Source organism: Gopherus flavomarginatus, chromosome 14 (genome assembly GCF_025201925.1).
Source record: "Gopherus flavomarginatus isolate rGopFla2 chromosome 14, rGopFla2.mat.asm, whole genome shotgun sequence".
In the NCBI taxonomy this organism is placed as follows: domain Eukaryota; kingdom Metazoa; phylum Chordata; order Testudines; family Testudinidae; genus Gopherus; species Gopherus flavomarginatus.
This window is the reverse complement of record NC_066630.1, coordinates 38,885,508-38,903,985: the sequence shown is the minus strand read 5'-3', so window position 1 is coordinate 38,903,985 and position 18,478 is coordinate 38,885,508. Positions and strand designations below refer to the sequence as shown.

The window sequence follows — 18,478 nt, the reverse complement described above, 5'->3', positions numbered from 1 at the left end:
CAGTTTTTCTCATCCCCCTGGATATCGCATTTCATGCCTGAAACCTGGGCCAGTCTCCTCTGTTGGAGTCTTCAGTGTTTTCAGTGTCCTTGTTGCTTGCAGCGTAGGTGGGAGGGGGAGAGAGGAAAAGACGCAGTACGGGGCTGCAGTGTTCTGTTTTATACCCTTAGTCCATGTGCCTGGAAAACATGTCTGGGGCATTGCTGAGTCCCTAGGCAAGGTTGAGCAATTCCCCTGGGGTGGCCTCATGCAGGTAAGTCATTGCCTTGTAGCTCCCTTGCTGAACAATGGCTGTTCCTGATTGTTTGACATCCCACCCAGGCGTTGGTTATTTTCCTTGCTGTTGCCTCTGGGGAGCTAATATCTGACCGATTCCCCAACTTACAGCATGTTTTAGTGACAACCATACAACACAATCTCTTAACTTTATATGCACTAATGATCTACATATTTAGATAGAGCAGTGACTTTCTGCAGATCATAAACTTTCCCCTGATACCTCCCATGGCATACAATTATATATAAATGCGGAATATGAGAGTTACAGAGTGCTCCCCCAAGGTGTAGAATATCACACAGTGCTCCTCAAATCATATTTTACTTCATGCTTTCATCTTCTTCAAATTTAAAGTTGTTATAAGTATCCAATGCTTCCTCCCCAACAATATGCAAAAAGATTGATGATTTTTCTGCTCTTCCCCGTGGCTGCTAAATACAATTCAAACCGCTGTTGGAATTTTTTCCAGTTGTCTGCGATGTTGCCTGGCAATGGCAGACTGGATGGAGCTTGCATATCATCCGTGTTTGGCTTTTTCCCCTTCTTAAGCTCGTCAAGCTTCGACTGTGCTCATAAGATACATACAAAGGCCTTTGCTCTTCTCAGTTTGCTGTTCCATGTGCTCCCTTGCCTCTGCTTTTCATTTCAAGCCCAGGAGTTGACCTCAGACTGACCACAGGCTCCCTCTCGCTCAGCACCTCTGACACTATGAAGTGATCTGGGGGTTCATCAAACAACGAACCAGGGAATGAGAAAGGAACAAAACTGGGCAAAGGCAGGGGTGCTGCATACTCCCGGCATGGTCCTGCAGCCGGAGGCTCCGTGAGGTCCAGGAAGGGTTCACACCCACCATTGGGGATCTCAGGGATTTTAGTGGAGAAATTCCTCTTATCCGACCCCTCATCCCCATGTGCCCCTGAGCTCTTGGGTGGCCACCGACTGTGCTGTGCCCGTTACAGCCCCAGCAGCTGCAGCACATCCCAGACATGGCTGATGCATTGGCTGGCAATCACTGCTCAGACTGAGCCATCACCATCCCAGAGCTAATCCTCCCCCACTCCCTGCTACTCACCCCTTTCCCCCAAGGGGCTGCTCGGTGACTCTTTGAGGCTGCTGCTCCCTCAGGACCAGCCAGTGCCACTCCCTGGACCCCAGGGCAAGGTTTTCACATGTGCAGTCTCTCTCTCCCTCAGCCCACAACCTCACCACCCCCTCCTCTGGTATCCTCCCCAGGCTTCAGGGAACTGGTGGGGTCTCAGCACTGCTAGCAGAACCTCATCTAGGCTCCAGCACCTCGGCAAGCTTGGGTGGGCAGACAAGGGGGATGGTGATGTCAAGGGCAGTTCCTAGCAGCTCTGCCAGGGTGTTACCCTGAAATTTAGGCTCTGGGGTGTCCTAAAATAACCACCCTCTTGCCCCCTCAATCTGCTTTTCCTGGGATCTGAGTCTCCAGAGTTGTTAAGGAAACACTTGAAGGACACGGATCTAACCTTCCAATAGAGTGATTGACACAGAAGTATTCTTGTAACTAATAATCCCTAATACAATATAATCTAAAGTCCTAAATAAGACACACATCCCTTATTGCAAGTTAAAAGAGCATTCAAACCACAATAGCATACAGTTTAAATGATTCTAAGCGAATGGCCAGTCTATAACCAATCATGGACAGTAGTTCTTCAATTATACTTTAGATTTTACATAAATAAATGTCAGTTAATAACAATATTCTATGCATTCTTATTAGTGCGCGCACACACACTAATACTTATAATAAAACTAATTTATTTTGTAAATTCTTTGGCAACTTTCTTTAGTTGCTGCTGCTTGCTGCTGAAGCAGCTTCTCCCAGAAGAGTTCTCCTCAGGATTTTAAGCTGTCACTCTCTCTTCAAACTTTAGCTGCTGCTAGTGTTCCAAATTCACTCTCCCTTAGCCCTGTTTCGCTGTTCGTAGTTGTTGCCACTTGGTTCTCTTGGTGGATTCTCTCACTCTGCTACAAAATTTCTTCAGTGGCTCCTCTGTCCACTCTCCAATCTCTCTTTCCCAGCAGCCGCTCTTGTAACTCCTTTCCAGCAGTTGTTCTTGCTGGCTCCTCTCTCTTACTCCGTCTTCTCCCGATCGCTCTCCTCGCTGGCTCCTGACTGACTGGCTGCCTGTCAGCATAGTAGTATTTATACTGTTCTAACCCACATCACCTCATCTTCAGCTACCAGAAGAAGCAGCCCCAAACCGGCCCATGTCAGTTCAGGCTGAGGCTGTTAACCTTTCTGTCACCCCTTTCATTCTGCACATGCTCACGGTTGCTGTTAACGTCAGCATTATGATTCTGCCGATTCTCTCACCTACTGGGCCTTTTGCCAGGGTGCCAGCTTAGCACTCCTGGCAGTCTGCCAATTAACTGAACTTTTCACCCTGTGTTAGCACTGAGCATACTCAAGATCTGCATATTTCCTCTTGGAGTGGCCTGGCTCCGGCTTATTCAGAATTGAGACCAAGCAGACAAAATTGGGACTGGAGAATTTCTCTAGGAACAGGGGAGGGTCCCTTCTGAGCCCTTTGGCATAGCTGGTGCCGACAGCACGAGCCCTGCGTTGTGCCCTGTCTGCCATGATGTGCAGAGACAGATTCATGGTATCTCCTGCCCACTCCATGGTCACCACAGAGCAGACACGAAGCTTGTTGTTTATCAGGGCCTGCTAGGCTGGCCTTGCTCTGTGTGCCGTGATAACGGGGTCCACAGCGGAGGCATCTGCAGCAGCTCTGTGCAGGGCAGGTGGGGTCCCTCCTTCGTTTCTCTCGCTCCCTGATGTGTCTGGCTGGGCCCTTAGGGCTTGAATCCTGGTCTGCTTCCCATGGGCTGTGTGAGGTGGGTGCTGCTGGAGATGCAGGAGGCTGGAGCTCAGTCCATGCCCCCTTCCGAGGTGCCCTGAGCGGTGTGTTTCTGTCCTGGCAGACAAGGGCGTGGAAGCTGGCCTGATGGACTTCTTGCTCTTCGGCAGCCTCATCTCAGCTGTGGACCCTGTGGCGGTGCTGGCAGTCTTCGAGGAAGTCCACATCAATGAGACCCTCTTCATCATCGTGTTCGGGGAGTCCCTGCTGAACGACGCTGTCACCGTGGTGAGTATGGCCCAGGGCTCTATGCTTAGGGGGAGTCTTGCCCTCTCTGGCTGGAGGCCTGAGACATCCATGTTGCAGCTGCCAGATAGTGGGAGCTTCTCCTCTAGTCCTAGAGCTGCCGACTGGGGCAGAAAGCCCCTGGCCCCAAGGCCCAGACAGGACACGCTCGTCCCACTCTCTGTGGTCTCTACCGTCTGCATGTCCAGAGCCCTCTCCTCAGTGGGACGTCCTGTCCTCCAGGGCATAGGACTGTGCCCAGCTCGGGGGGTTGCCGTCTCAGTAATAGCCCTGCCCTGCTGTGGGCATGGAGCAAGGGAGTCTCCAAGGCGCCAGGAGATAGGATACCATAGGAGCAGGGTGGGTAATGGGCCAGCAGTCATCTGAACAACGTGGCTTCACAGCTGGATCAAGAGACAAGCCAAAGGGGTTTGCACACCCCACACCACCCCCTGGTACTTCAGCGTGTGCTTGAGAGAGCCCAGCACAGGACTAGCTGGGCAATCGCCCTAGGCAGATCCAGAGCAGGTGTCGGCAGGAGACGTACACTCTCACTCTGGCCCTGTGTCCCTTCGCCTAGGAAGCCCCACACCTGGAGAGCATAGAGTCTGCTACCTCCCTGCTTCTCCGCCGCCCAAGAGGCAGGGTCTTCAGGGCAGGCATCACATGCCCAGAAGGAGAAACACATCCTCACGCTGCCTAGGACAGCGCAGGCTAGAGTCAAGAAGGGGCTGTTGGTCCATCGGGGCCCAGGCGTTGGGCTAAACCCATTGCTTTGCCTTGCAGGTGCTGTACAAAGTCTTTAACTCCTTTGTGGAGATGGGCCCTGTGCATGTCCAGGCCACAGACTACCTGAAGGGTGTCGGTGAGTGTGTCTCCAGCCCCTCTCTGTTAGACACACTGTCCCCGGGCCTGCTTTCTCTGCTGGAGGATGTGTAGAGCGGGCGTGGCTGCCAGCTCCCCCTGCTGGGGAGACCAGACTGGCTGACACTGGGGAGCACTGCGTGAAGGCAAGTGCCCTCCATACAGCCCTGGGCCGGTGACAGGAGGGTGGCTGCTTTGACAGCCTGCATGGTGGGCCATACAGGACGACGTCCCCTCCAGGGCATTGTAAAGAACTCACCTGCCTGCCCTGCCCCGTACAACCCACTGAGCAGCTCGTTGGGGTGCCAGGCCATGCACACAGCCGGTCTCCAGGGTCAAATGCTTGAAGATCCCAAGTCCTTAAGAGAATGTGACAGGCTTAGAAAGGACCTGACATTCCCAACTTGCTGTGGGTCTGGGGGGGAGCAGGCCATGCGGAGAGGGGATGGGCAGGCGGGTGAGCCGGGCAGATGCCGTGCCATTGGAAGGGACTGCGGTGGACTGGCTCCCCAGGGGAGGTGCTGGAAGTCCCATCGCTTGGGATGTGTAAACTGGACGGGACCACGTACTCTGAACAGCCATGGCCGGCTGGCAGAGACAGGGGAGGTGTGACTCAGGAGCTCTCTCCCAGCTCTTGTGGCTGGGTGAGTAAAGTGAGTCTAAATGGAGGCTGTAGAAGCGGATCTCAGGTGCCAGGGTGCAGCTTCTAACCGTTTGCTTTGTGCATAGACCTGGCCAGATGTCCATGCTGGCTGGCTGTGTCTGACAGCGTCCCTGGTGTGCAGGCCACTTGCCCCATAGGCAGCCCTGCCCCCGAGGAGCTCTGTGGATAAACAGACAGGGGATGGGGACCAAAAGCCAGGAGAACTTCCTAGCTGTCAAGGGGGTTAAGCACTGGAATAAATTGCCTAAGGTGGTTGTGGAATCTCCATCATCGGAGGTTTTTAAGAGCTAGTTGGACACACGCCTGTCAGGGATGGTCTAGATCAGTGCTTCTCAAACTAGCTCATGTGGGGGACCGGCAATTTTTTTTTCCAATGTGCCAGGGACCAGTGCTATATTATTATCGTATTTGACACTCTTATGAGGAAACTCGATGCGGACTGGCAGCGGATGGCTCGCAGACTGGCACCGGTCCGCGGTCCACTGCTTTGAGAAGCACTGCTCTAGATAATCCTTAGTCCTGCCAGGAGTACAAGGAACTGGACTAGACGACCTCTCGAGGTCCCTCCCAGTCCTACGATTCTATGATTTTATACAAGCCCAACACACCTTAACCATGGCCAAGGGCTCTGGTCAGGAGATGAGCCGGCTGAGGTTATGAGGCCAGTCCCAACCCACCCCGAGCATCTGGCCAGCTTGTAGCATAGGGGTGGGCAAACTGCCAGCGGCTTGGGTCCACTCTGGTACTCCAGGCTGCACCCCCTGAGCCTCTCCCCACGCCCCAACCCCCTGCCCCAGCCCTGATCCCCCTCCTGCTCTCCAAACCCCTTGATCCCAGCCCTGAGCACCCTCCTGCATCCCAAACTCCTCATCCCCAGAGCCTGCACCCCTAACCAGAGCCATCACCCCCTCCTGCACTGCAGCCCCAATTTTGTGAGCATTCATGGCCCGCCATACGTCTTTTCCCCGATGTGGCCCTTGGACCAAAAAGTTTGCCCACCCCTGTTGTAGCATGTGCCCATGTCTCGTTTCACAGATCATACAGCAGCAAACATCAGCCTCTGGTCTCCAGTCATAGGTGGAGGCTTGTTTTGGTTGATTGGTGTGACGGGTTGGACCCCCCTTCTGGGTGCCACCTGATGTGCTGGGGTTTCACTGAGCCTCCCCTGCTCAATCAGCCTGGGCTCCCTCTCCCTGCTTTGCTGGATTAGGCTCGCCGGCCTATTAACTAACACACCCCCACACCCTGCTGCAGACACAGACTGAAGTCAGCTCTGTGTGAGGGGCTCCCCCAGCACTCACGTGCACACCCCTTTTGGGAGACAAACCCGAAATAACCCTGTCTTGCACTGTATAGAAATATTTGTACAGCGCAAGCTCATAAAATTCGCTCCCTCCCTCAATATGAAGAGAGATGTGCATGACTTCTCCCCTTACCCCCGTTAGAAATTATAGAAATGGGGGTTATATTATAAAGAAGAAATAAGTTTGGTAACTACAAAAGGTGAATTGTAAATGAATATAAGAGAGAACAGACAGAACCAAGCAGATTACTGACCAAATAAACCAAAATACGCAAGCTAAGTTCAATAGACTTAAGAAACAGGTTACACAATGTAAGTTCTCACCCTAAATGTTATTTTAGGAAGGTTGCAAAGTTTCTGGGGTTCAGAGTTCATTATATTACTTTTCAGACTGGACCCTGTCTCAGTCTGGACTCCCGTTCGCCTTCCCTTCAGGTGGCTTTACCAGTCTTTCTTCTTGGGCAGACAGGCCATAGAGTGGAGGAGGAGGAGACCCGTTTGCCTTCCTCCCCACCCTTAAATAGGATTTACACAAGGCGGGAATCCTTTGTTCCCCAAACTTAATCCCCCCTTCCCTTCCAGTGGAAAGTTACAAGAAGTCCCAGGTAATGTTTAGTGTCAGGTGACAAGACCCCCTGACTGTAGGATCACAGCGTCCATGAGTCAGGGGCAGTCTGACGCGTCCCCAGGAAGGCCAAGCTTTTCACAGTCTGTTGTTCTTGCTGATGGGTCATCTGCCCTGTCTGGTTTTTCCATTGTTGTACCTGAAGTGTTAGTAGGTGTCACCCAAAGTAGCATAGTTGAAATCCCCTGTCCAATCCTGTAATTCTTGGGGTATTTATTTATAGATTCAATTCCACTGATTTTTACTGCCCCCAAGTGTTTGGTTTGCCCCTGTGGGCTGTTTGTGTAGCTGCTCGGGGGGGCGAGCAGGAGGTTTGGCAGCTAGGGGATGGAGTGGAGGTGGAGGCTGCAGGGGGTGGCCCCCAGGAAATGCACAGGAGAAGGTTTTGCTTTTTGTTCCCCGGGGCCTGGTGGCTGCCTTTGATCCTGGGGAGGGGCCGCAGCTCCCCTTTGCCTCCCCCCATGGGCAGAGGAGGCAGCGTTTGGAATCAGGAGGTGAACGCCTCACTCCCCGTGGACTGTCCAATATCTCCCACTCTGCCACGCCAGGCAGTGCCAAGACGTTCCCAGAGGGGCTCCTTTGTCTCCGCTGGAGGCCTCCTCATCAGATGCTGTTGTGCCTCAGGTCTGTGCCCTTTGAGGAGTTCCAGGCCTCGCTCTCTGTCCTGAGAGAGCTGCTCCCTGCCCCTTATTTCCCTATGCTGTGTGTGCCGGCTTGCCATATCTGTGCCGGGCTGGCGCTCCGCGGTGCATGCATGGGCCAGAGAGGGAAAGTCAGAGACACAGCTGCTGACTTTTAGTTTTTCTTGGGGGTGCTCCACCCCGAGGGCAATACCCACCCCCTCCCCCAAGGCCCCGCCTTCACTCCTCCTCTTCCTTCGCCCTGCCCCCTCCCCAAGGCCCTGCCCTCACCCTGCCTCTCCCTGCTCCGCCCCCTTCCCCAAGGCCCCGCCCTCGCTCCACCTCTGTCACTGCTTTTTTAACAGGCACGTCGCTTCTCGGATGGGCTTTCCTCCGAAGGGGGTTTATTTGACAAGCAACGTGCCTGTTAAAAATGCAGTGACTGAGGCAGAGTGAAGGCGGGGCCTTGGGGAAGGGGGTGGAGCAGGGTCAGCGGTTTGAGCATTGGCCTGCTAAACCCAGGGTTGTGAGTTCAATTCTTGAGGGGGCCACTTAGGGATCTGGGGCAAAATCAGTACCTGGTCCTGCTAGTGAAGGCAGGGGGCTGGACTTAATGACCTTTCGGGGTCCCTTCCAGCTCTGCGAGATAGGCATATCTCCATATTTGTCAGTAAGGAAGAAAGAACAGCCCCTGTGCAGCGTGTCCCGACCTCTGCAGTTAGCCGGGTTCACTGCTTTTGGGGCGCAGCCATCCTCAGTAGAGGCCTCTCCAAAGGCAGGCTCAGCAGGCAGGTCTCCGGGAAAAGGGGAGAGGCTCCCTCTGGCGGTAGATACAAGCTGCCTTCTGCAGGGCTCACGGCTGGGAAGCAAACTGCTGCCGAGACCAAGGCTGCAGCCAGCAAGACTCACTCCATGAGGATCTGCTCTTGTGCCCCCCAGCTTCCTTCTTCGTGGTGAGCCTCGGGGGGGCGGCCGTGGGGCTGCTCTTCGCCTTCCTGCTGGCGCTGATCACCAGGTTCACCAAGCGCGTGCGCATCATCGAGCCGCTCTTCGTCTTCCTGCTGGCGTACATGGCGTACCTTGCCGCCGAGATGGTCTCACTCTCCTCCATCCTCGCGTGAGTACCGCACGCTTGGGCTTTTCCCTGGAGATCCAACCTGGGCGGGAGGGATGCTGGGCCCCATGGGACTGGCGTGGCACATCCTTGTGGGAGCAGGTTCCCTGCAGCCTCTGCCCTCCTGTTCACACTGCTCCTCGAGCCCCACCTGCAGCCCCCTCCCTTTCGCGTCGCTCCACCATCCCCAGCCACAGCTCCCTCCCCTTGACATCACTCTTGGATCCACAGCCCTTCACATCGCTCCTCGATTCCCCACCCGCAGTCCCCTCCCCTTCACATCGCCAGACAATAGCCCTGACCCAGTCACTTAATAGACGAGTTAATTGCTTGTGAGGGGATCTCCAGGGTTCGCCCCCCACCAAGGTTCTTTGCTCATTCCAGGAGCTGATCTCCAGCACTCAGACTCCTCATTTGCTTTCCCACCTGAGGTGCTGACGGTCTCCAGGCCCTGGCTGCTCTGCTACCAGAGCTCTGCGAGGACCCCCCCTGTCATAGGGGGCTGTGGTTCAGTTCTTGCTGTCGGCCTGGCCTGAGACAGCAACACCCTGAACCGAGAAGAGACGCTGGGACTCCCAGGCTCCCTTTGCATTCAGTGTCTCCTCCTCTCTCCCGGACCCCGCGTGCTCCGCCTGAGACTCCCGGGCCCCAGTCGAGTTGCTGGGGCCATTTCCTAGGAACTGAGCTGGGGGTGCCCTTCCCGTTCTCCCCAGGAGCTGCTGCTACACATGGGCTACAAAGCTGGTGCCCTGGAGCTGGGCGTTGGATCGCATACGTTATACTATGATCTCCTGGTCGCTGGGTGGGTTCTGAGCCCAGACTGGTTTGATTTTGTAGGTTCAGCAACTAGATTCCTGTCACTCGGGAAAGGGCCTTTCCCGGGGACTGTCTGTCCAGGGGACTCGGCCAAAGGAGCGGAAATGGCAGCATTGGGACAAAGCTTCCCCCCCATAGTGGCAGGCTCCCTTCTCCCCCTCTGGGAGCCTCTCAGCGCCTCCCCAATGGGACAGAGGAGAGGCTGCGGGGGAGAGACGCCAGGGCAAGGGCAGCCAGCCGGGGCCAGGCTGGAGCTGCTGAGAGGTGCTGACGCTGTTCCTGTCTGCGGGTAAATTGCCTGGAATGCTGTCCCAGGAGAGCTCCGTCCCTGGGCAGATCCACCTCCTGGCGGCATTTCGATGAGCAGCCCAAGGCGGTGACAATTGCAGCGCAGAGATCGCTGGCGTCCGGGCTCGCTCAGAGATGTTGTTCTGCGCCCGCATTGACCAGCTCAGACCAAACGGAACCTCCCTGAACTCAGAGTCTTGCCTGTCGGAGGCACTGCCTGGGGTGCTGCCATCCGTGAGGGGCCCCGTGTATGGTTGTCTCTTGCCGCCTCCCTCCCTGGCCTGTTGCCCCCGCCCATGTCAGGGAACATCCTGGAGCCAAGTGCCCCAGGGTCTGATCTGGCCGTTTCCCTCTTGCTTTGTTCAGTCACTGGCCGTGAGCAGTAACTCCGGGGCCCAGGCCACGCATAGGAAGAATCGTGTAAGGGCCCTGGCAGAGCCTGGAGAAAGCTGTGACTGAATGAGGAAGGGTCGTTTGTGGCTGGCACTGAAGTACTGCTCTAAGCAGGAGTGCTGGCCCTTCGGGGGCTAGGAGGGGCTCTCTCTGTGGCAGGGGAGGGCAGGCAGTGCTCCTGGGGAAGCAGGGGGGCTTTAGGAAGAAGCCATTTCTGCCCAGCCTGGCTTTAAGGCCTGAGGCTGGAGCTCCAGCAGCTGGGGGCGGGCAGAGGGTGGTGGCGGGTGACGCTGACTCTGTCCATTACTCAGAGTCCAGAGAGCAGAGCAGCCATGGTAGCTGGCACGCCTGGCACACAGTATGTGGAGAACCACAGGCAGTTTGCGAACCCTGGTGTGCTGGTGGGCTCTTGCTGTCCTTCTCTCTGGGTGTGGGCCTCTGAGCTCTGCACCGGGCGCCTGGTGAGTTGCTGACACTGTCTGTGACATGCTGCAGGTGCTGTATGCCCTGTCTCTAGATCCCATAACCGGGTCTTTGTCTGCCGGGGCATGTAGGCAGCCACACAATATTGGATGGCAGCACCTTGGAGCTGGACATGAGACAGGCATGACTATCACATGGCACAGGGCTCTGCGGGCTGCCACATGGGGTGGAAGCAGCGCCTGAGCGACGGCTGGTCCTCCTGCTGCACACCCAGACTTGGCCCCTCTGGCTCAGCTGAGTGAGAGCAGCGGGTGGAGGACCTGGGAGAGGGGGATCCCACCGTGGTGAGCGTGCAGGGCTCATGGCACTTGCTGGCCAGTGCAAAGGGAGCGGAGAGGGGGTAGTGTGGCCCTACCCACATCAATCCCAAGCTCTTGCTGCCTTCTAGGGTCACCTTCTGTGGGATCTGCTGTAAGAAATATGTGGAAGCCAACATCTCACGGAAATCCCGCACCACTGTCAAGTACACCATGAAAACGCTGGCTAGCAGCTCCGAGACCGTCATCTTCATGTTCCTGGGTATCTCCGCCGTGGACACCTCCAAGTGGGCGTGGGACACGGCACTGGTGCTGGGCACCCTGCTCTTCATCCTGCTTTTCCGGGCCGTGGGTCAGTCGCTCTCCTATCCTGTGCTGTCTGCAGCTCTCAGCCTCTGGCTGGGGGCTGTCAGGTCCCCAGGATGCTGTGACGAACTGGGAAAGTTCTTAATGGTTTCTCTGAATACTGTGTTGGTGCCTCAGTGTCCCCATGGCAGTTCTTAAGTATCTGGCAGAGCAAAGGGCCAGTGCACCTAAATGCCTGACACTCTGTCTCTTAGCAACTGATGGCCTGGGCCCCTCCTCTGCAAAGGTGCCAGCTGAAGGTGTTGGAGACAAAGGGATCAGGTGACCTCCTGGCCCGGGAAAGGGGCTGAGCAGAGAGGAGGGGCAGGGGGGGGGTTGTTAGTCTGGAGCTGGCTAAGGGCAGACGTGGGGGTCTGGCTCACTGACCCCCAGAATGGACCCGGCCAAGGGGTCCGGTTCTCTGTACCTACAAGCTCTGTTTTAGACCCTGTTCCTGTCATTGAATAAACCTCTGTTTTACTGGCTGGCTGAGAGTCACGTCTGACTGCAAAGTGGGGGTGCAGGACCCGGTGGCTTCCCCAGGACCCCGCTGGGGTGGACTCGCTGTGGGAAGCGCACGGAGGGGCAGAGGATGCTGAATGCTCCAAGGAGAGACCCAGGAGGTGAAGACGTGTGAGCTTCTTGCCCTGAACAAGTCTGCTCCAAGGGAGAGGAGGCTCCCCAAAGTCCTGACTGGCTTGGTGGGGAGCAGTTCCGGAGCATCGCCCGGAGACTCCGTGACAGATGCCCAGAGCTCCCTCCTGGCTCGTGGGGCAATCTGCCAGGGATAGGACTGGGGGGCTCTTGCAGAGGGTTTGTAAGAGCCCTGTCCCTGGCTGCATCCTGCAGAGCACACACCCAGGCCAGGCCCTCATCCGCATCCCTCCCCTTCTCCCCTAGGTGTCATCCTCCAGACCTGGGTGCTCAACCACTTCCGCCTCATGCCACTGGATCGCATCGACCAGGTGGTGATGTCATACGGGGGCCTGCGGGGGGCCGTCGCCTTTGCCCTGGTCATCCTGCTGGATGGAGCCAAGGTGCGAGCCAAGGACTACTTCGTGGCAACAACCATCGTGGTGGTCTTCTTCACCGTCCTCGTGCAGGTCAGCATGGCAGGGCCCGGCCATCCCCAACCACACCAAACCTCCAGCCTGGCTCTGTGCTGGAGAGCAGGGCTAGCTGTGGTGCTCCTGCCCGGCTGCAGGGGGCTGGCCTCGGAGGCAGCTCGTGGGGAGATACAAGGCCTGGGTTGGAGGAGGCTGGAGGTAGCACTGCAGGACTCCAGTCCTCTGGGGCGGCAGGACTGGAGCTGGGGGTGCTGGGATATGGGCAGACAGCCCTGCCCCCTTGGGCATCGCAGGGCCCATAGCAGTTCTCTGGATGGGGCAGCTGCATCTCTCTCTTAGACAAAACATGCCTTAGAGAGACGGGGCTGGACACTCCCCTCCTGCCTGCTGTGCCTGGCACCAGCCAGCTCCCCCGGCTGTTTTCGGCACCCAGGCTGGGCACACGCACTAGGCCTGGGGCACAGAGCCAGGGGGCAGCAGCAAAGAGAGCAAAAGACATGTGGCTACTAGAGGGGAGCTGGCACCTACCCCTTCCCCCCGTGTTCCCTCCCCCGCGCTCTGCTCCTGATGCCTGTCACTTACACCCAGTTCAGCCTAAGGAGAAGCTGCTCCAGGGTTGCCAGATAGGGTTGTCAATGGGGGACTGTTTTCTTAGCACCCCCCCCACCCCAGTATTATAATCAGCAGGAATAATCAGCAGGACTCACCTGCATTCGCCTGAGGTATTTCTTGCAGCTGGGGACGTTGGCAGAGACTGCGAGCGGGGAGGCTACCCCCTGGAAGTGCTGAGCCCCCTGCCAGACAGAGCCCCTCACTACCCCTGCCCCTTCAGGTCAGCTCCAGGCCACATGGCCCCGTCCGCATGTCCTGCCAGACAGAGCCTGCACAGAGCCAGGGGCAGGAGGGGAGTGGAGATGCACCTGTGAGTCCTGGCCCCCCTGCTGGCCAGGGCCCCGTCTGCTTTCCCTGCGCAGGCTCTGGCCCCCACCCAGTGCCAGTGCAGCACAGGGCGAGTCCGCGGGGCCCTGTCGCTCACCCAGACAGTCAGTGGGCAGCAGTGCTCATAGGGTGCCAGCGGTGCCTCCTCTTGTGCTGCTCGTGAGTACTAGTGAGCGGCCCTCGTTCTCTGGCTGTGGGGCGGGTCTGCTCAGGCCTGCGCCTCGGAGTTGGGTGTCACACCCTGCAGCTCGGGCAGGCGCCGCTGGCACTCGCGTGTGATGTAGTTTGGGTTAGTTGTGAGCAGGCCACACTAGAGCCCATCCATCTGCACGGGCAGACAGCAGCAACGTGGGCCCTGTGCTTGTCACCGCCACGGTCCCCAGGGTGAAACTCAGGCGTGGCCACTAGGTGGCACTGTGACCTCGCTAAAATGCTGGTGGGGCAAAGTCCCTGGGCAGACCAGGTGGGAGCCCTGCCCTGTGCTGCTCTCTGCCCCACCCCCAGCCGTGCCAGGCCGTGTGTGAGCCCTGCCCTGTGCTGCTCTCTGCCCCCCCGCCCCACAGCCGTGCCAGGCCGGGTGTGAGCCCTGCCCTGTGCTGCTCTCTGCCCCACCCACAGCCGTGCCAGGCCGTGTGTGAGCCCTGCCCTGTGCTGCTCTCTGCCCCCCAGCCGTGCCAGGCCATGTGTGAGCCCTGCCCTGTGCTGCTCTCTGCCCCCCCCCCCAGCCGTGCCAGGCCGGGTGTGAGCCCTGCCCTGTGCTGCTCTCTGCCCCCCCGCCCCACAGCTGTGCCAGGCCGGGTGTGAGCCCTGTCCTGTGCTGCTCTCTGCCCCACCCCCAGCTGTGCCAGGCCGGGTGTGAGCCCTGCCCTGTGCTGCTCTCTGCCCCCCAGCCGTGCCAGGCCATGTGTGAGCCCTGCCCTGTGCTGCTCTCTGCCCCCACCCCCAGCCGTGCCAGGCCATGTGTGAGCCCTGCCCTGTGCTGCTCTCTGCCCCACCCCCAGCCGTGCCAGGCCGGGTGTGAGCCCCGCGGTGTGCTGCTCTCTGCCACCCGCCCCCACAGCCGTGCCAGGCCGTGTGTGAGCCCTGCCCTGTGCTGCTCTCTGCCCCACCCCCAGCTGTGCCAGGCCGTGTGGGAGCCCTACCCTGTGCTGCTCTCTGCCCCCCCCCCAGCCGTGCCAGGCCATGTGTGAGCCCTGTGCTGTGCTGCTCTCTGCCCCCACCCCCCAGCTGTGCCAGGCCGTGTGTGAGCCCTGCCCTGTGCTGCTCTCTGCCCTCACCCCCCAGCTGTGCCAGGCCGTTTGTGAGCCCTGCCCTGTGCTGCTCTCTGCCCCCACCCCCCAGCTGTGCCAGGCCGTGTGTGAGCCCTGCCCTGTGCTGCTCTCTGCCCCCCCCCCCAGCCGTGCCAGGCCAGGTGTGAGCCCTGCGGTGTGCTGCTCTCTGCCACCCGCCCCCCGTAGCCGTGCCAGGCCGGGTGTGAGCCCTGCCCTGTGCTGCTCTCTGCCACCCGCCCCCCCTAGCCGTGCCAGGCCGGGTGTGAGCCCTGCCCTGTGCTGCTCTCTGCCCGCCTGAGCTGTGCCAGACTGGGTGTTAGCCCTGTCCTATGCTGCCCTCTGCCCGCCTCGGACATACCAGGCAGGGTGTGAGCCCTGCCCTGTGCTGCTCTCTGCCCTCCCCGTCCATGCCAGGCTGGGTGTGAGCCCTGTGCTGCTCTCTGCCCGCCCCAGCCGTGCCAGGCTGGGTGTGAGCCCTGCCCTGTGCCGCTCTCTGCCCGCCCGGCCATGCCAGGCCGGGTGTGAGCCCTGCCCTGTGCTGCTCTCTGCCCACCCCGGCCGTGCCAGGCCGAGTGTGAGCCCTGCAGTCTCCTGAAGGCCGCACAGGGGCAGCCTTCCTGTTGCACCTCCAGTTAAGGGCGGCGCCTGCCCCACAGGGATCCCGTCCCTCATGGAGATTGGGCACGCGGCCAGTAAGAAGAAGCTCCTCACCAAAGCCAGCAACCGAGCCTGGCTGGTGAGACTGGGGTTCTTTATAAACCCGCGCCGCTCACTGCTGCTGTTCTGTGATTCCTCATCGCATCGACGTCAGTGGGTCAAGCCCACGCTGGTGTGACTCTGCTGCCTTTGCTGGAATTGCCCCGGGGTGTTTTGTGATTCATGTTTGTTCCATCATGTCTGGCCATATGGTGGTTTCCCCTTCCCTTGGCTCGAGCATTGCACTTCTATGTGCTCTGGCCTCTGCTTCCTCTGCACTTCTCCGGGATTTTATTCTGTGAATGACTGGGTGATTCACTGTGCCGGCTGGTAGCTAACCGCCTGACTGGGGGCTGCTGGTCCCAAGCGTCCTCTCCCCTGCACTGCACCAGCCACTGCTCTACCAAGGGCTTCTTCCCTGCCTGAGAAACCAGGCATCTGTCAGCTTTGCTTGTAGCAGACAGCGTCTAAGGACCTCAGCCCATACCGAGGTCCCAATTTTAACACCTCCCTGCCCCAGTGTCACTTGGATGGCACTGGCGCCACTTCTGATTCACACGAGCGTGCGAGAGGCGTGGAGGCCCTGGTACGCTGTAGGCACATGTCTCCTGGTGCCAAGGCCTTGGGACAGCACCTCCTTTCTTGTGCTGCATCTTGGCCCAGCAGCCCTGGCTGCCTGCGTACTGGGGCGGATGGCTCGGCGGGCTCCCCCAGGATGCGCTCAGAAGAGGGGAGAGCGGAGTGGCAAAGGCCCAGGGTAGATGCTGCCTAGGCTGGGGCAGCTGGGCCGGCCTCCCCTTGCTGGGGAGAGTTGGGGCTGGCTTGGTGCCCACGGGGCCCTGCGGGAGCTGCTCCCTCACTGACAGTCTTGCTCTGCCCTTTCAGGGTCTGACCATCAAGCCCCTGGTGAAGTGGCTGAAGGTGAAGCGGAGCGACCATCACAAGCCAACGCTGAACGAGGAGCTGCACGAGCACGTAGGTAGCGGGGCCAAGCCGGGACGGCCGGCGTCTCCCTGGCCCTGCCCGCCACGGGCCCTGCCCCGGCTCTCCTTTTGACAGGGGCAGTTTCCAGCAGGGACCGGGCGCCAGTTCAGACTCTGCCCCAGGCCCCCCCCAGCACTCCCTCACTGTGTTTTCTCTTTCCAAGGCCTTTGACCACATTCTGGCAGCGGTGGAGGATGTGGTCGGTCACCACGGTTACCGGTACTGGCGAGACAAGTGAGTGCCCCCCGTCGCGCTCTGGCCCTGTGTGTTCCCTGGGCCCGTGCCAGCTGTGGGGCACTGAGTGGGGACCCCGGGGCCCTACAGGGGCTTGGAAGGTGACCCCTCAGTCTGCAGGCCTGAGAGGAGCAACGTGAGGCTGGTGTGTGGCTGGCAGGCCCAGTGCTGCTCTCTGCCCCAGGACCCCGCCATGGGCCTGGCTCCCTGGGACTGAGGGGAACGGTGCATCCCAGCGGGTCTCGGGCCTTCCTGTCCCTGCGATCGCATCCCGAGAGCCAACAGCACCTGTCTAGGGGGGCTCACCCCCACCCACCCCGGCCCTCTCACGTGGCTTGTCACCCAACCCCCTCATCTCCCCATCCCTCTGAACCTGACCCCAATGCCTCTCTGCCCACCCCTCTTCATCACCCCAGCTCCAACCTCCTCTCCCCGCCCACCCCATGCCAACCTCCTCCTCTCCCCATACAACCCCGACACCCTCATCTCCCCGACTGCCCCAACCCCCGATACCCTCATCGCTCCACCAATGCCCATGCCCATCCCAACACCGACCCCCTCATCTCTCCATCCGCTCTGAACCTGACCCTGAACTGCTTGCCTCTCTGCCCACCCCCCCAGCCCCGACCTCTTCATCACCCCCACCCCAACCACCTCGTCTCCCTGCCCCGACCCCTACCCCTACCCCTACGCCTACCACCTCCTCTCCCCGCCCACCCCCACTCCAACCACCTCCTCTCCCTGACCCAACCCGTGACACCCTCATTTCCCCACCCACCACCACCACCACCACAACTCCCTCATCTCTCCACCCGCTCTGACCTGACCTCCCAGCTTCTTGGACTATGACCTTGGCGCCAGGAAGACGCAAGATGGGATTGCTCAGCACACTTTTAAATCCGTGGTGCCCTCCTCTCTCAGCCTCTGCTCAGCACCAGGCCTGGCCAGTGGGAAGTGCCAGTTGTGATGGGTTTGGTTACAGAGACGCACTTGGGACTGTCACCTGATGTGCTGAGATTGCCTCTGAGCCCATTTTCCCTGCCAGCTTGGGACTCCAGAACCCTGCCTTGCTGAGCCAGACACGCCAGCCTGCAACAAACACAGACCAAGGTCTGGTCCATGCCCCCAAAGCTGCAGACTTTAACCGAAAACTGCTCAGCAGGTCACCTATCTCCAGCACCCAAACACCCAGCTCCCAATGGGGTCCAGACCCCAAATAAATCTGTTTTACCCTATATAAAGCATATGCAGGGTAAACTCATACATTGTTCGCCCTCTATAACACTGATAGAGAGATACGCACAGCTGTTCGCTTCCCCAGGTATTAATCGTTTACTCTAGGTTTACTAATAAACAAAAGTGATTTTATTAAGTATAAAAATTAGGATTTAAGTGGTTCCATATAATAACAGTCAGAATAAAGTAAGTTACCAAGCAAAGTAAAACAAAACATGCAAATCTAAGTCTAATACATTAATAAACTGAATACAGGTAAATCTTACCCTCAGATGTTGCAATAAGCTTCTTTCACAGACTAGACTTCTTCCTAGTCTGGGCCCAACCCTTTCCCCTGGTACAGCCCTTGTTAGTTCCAGCAGGCATCTTAGGTGGAAACTAGGGGTTTTCTCATGACTGGAACCTCCTTGTCCTGCTCCACTCCCTTTTATAGCTTTGGCACAAGGTGGGAATCCTTTGTCTCTCTGGGTTCCCACCCCTCCTTCTAAATGGAAAAGGACCAGGTTTAAGATGGTGTCCAGTATCAGGTGACATGTCACTGCAAGACCCCATTTTTCATTACCCACATGCAGGCTTGCAGGTAAACAGAGCCATCTACAGTCAATTGTCCTGGTTAATGGGAGCCATCAACATTCCAAACCACCATTAATGACCCCTGCTTTGCATAATTACAGTAGGACCACAGAGCTATACTTCATATTCCTTGTTTCAGAAACAAGAATGATACATTCATACAAATAGGACGAACACACTCAGTAGATTATAAGCTTTGTAATGACACCTTACGAGAGACCTTTTGCATAAAGCATATTCCAGTTACAGCATATTCACACTTAGAAACATATTTTTAGAAAGCGTACGGAGTGCACCGTCACCCCAGTCTTGG

The 18,478-nt window shown here is 58.0% G+C and overlaps 1 protein-coding gene across 2 annotated transcripts in view; it reads left to right on the top strand.

Annotated features, from left to right (window-relative positions):
- SLC9A5 (solute carrier family 9 member A5) overlaps nucleotides 1-18,478 on the top strand; it is a 58,793-nt gene that overhangs the window by 25,205 nt on the left and 15,110 nt on the right. The window contains exons 1-8 of one of the 2 annotated variants that reach the window (XM_050923159.1): nucleotides 2,743-3,145; nucleotides 3,233-3,396; nucleotides 4,180-4,258; nucleotides 8,409-8,586; nucleotides 10,952-11,172; nucleotides 12,066-12,268; nucleotides 16,024-16,113; nucleotides 16,286-16,356. In XM_050923159.1, coding sequence (XP_050779116.1) covers nucleotides 3,256-3,396; nucleotides 4,180-4,258; nucleotides 8,409-8,586; nucleotides 10,952-11,172; nucleotides 12,066-12,268; nucleotides 16,024-16,113; nucleotides 16,286-16,356 — 983 coding nt within the window. In that variant the 5' untranslated portion in view covers nucleotides 2,743-3,145; nucleotides 3,233-3,255. Of the gene's footprint in view, nucleotides 1-2,742; nucleotides 3,146-3,232; nucleotides 3,397-4,179; nucleotides 4,259-8,408; nucleotides 8,587-10,951; nucleotides 11,173-12,065; nucleotides 12,269-16,023; nucleotides 16,114-16,285; nucleotides 16,357-18,478 lie in introns of those variants that run through there. The other variant, XM_050923158.1, reaches the window with a different exon arrangement.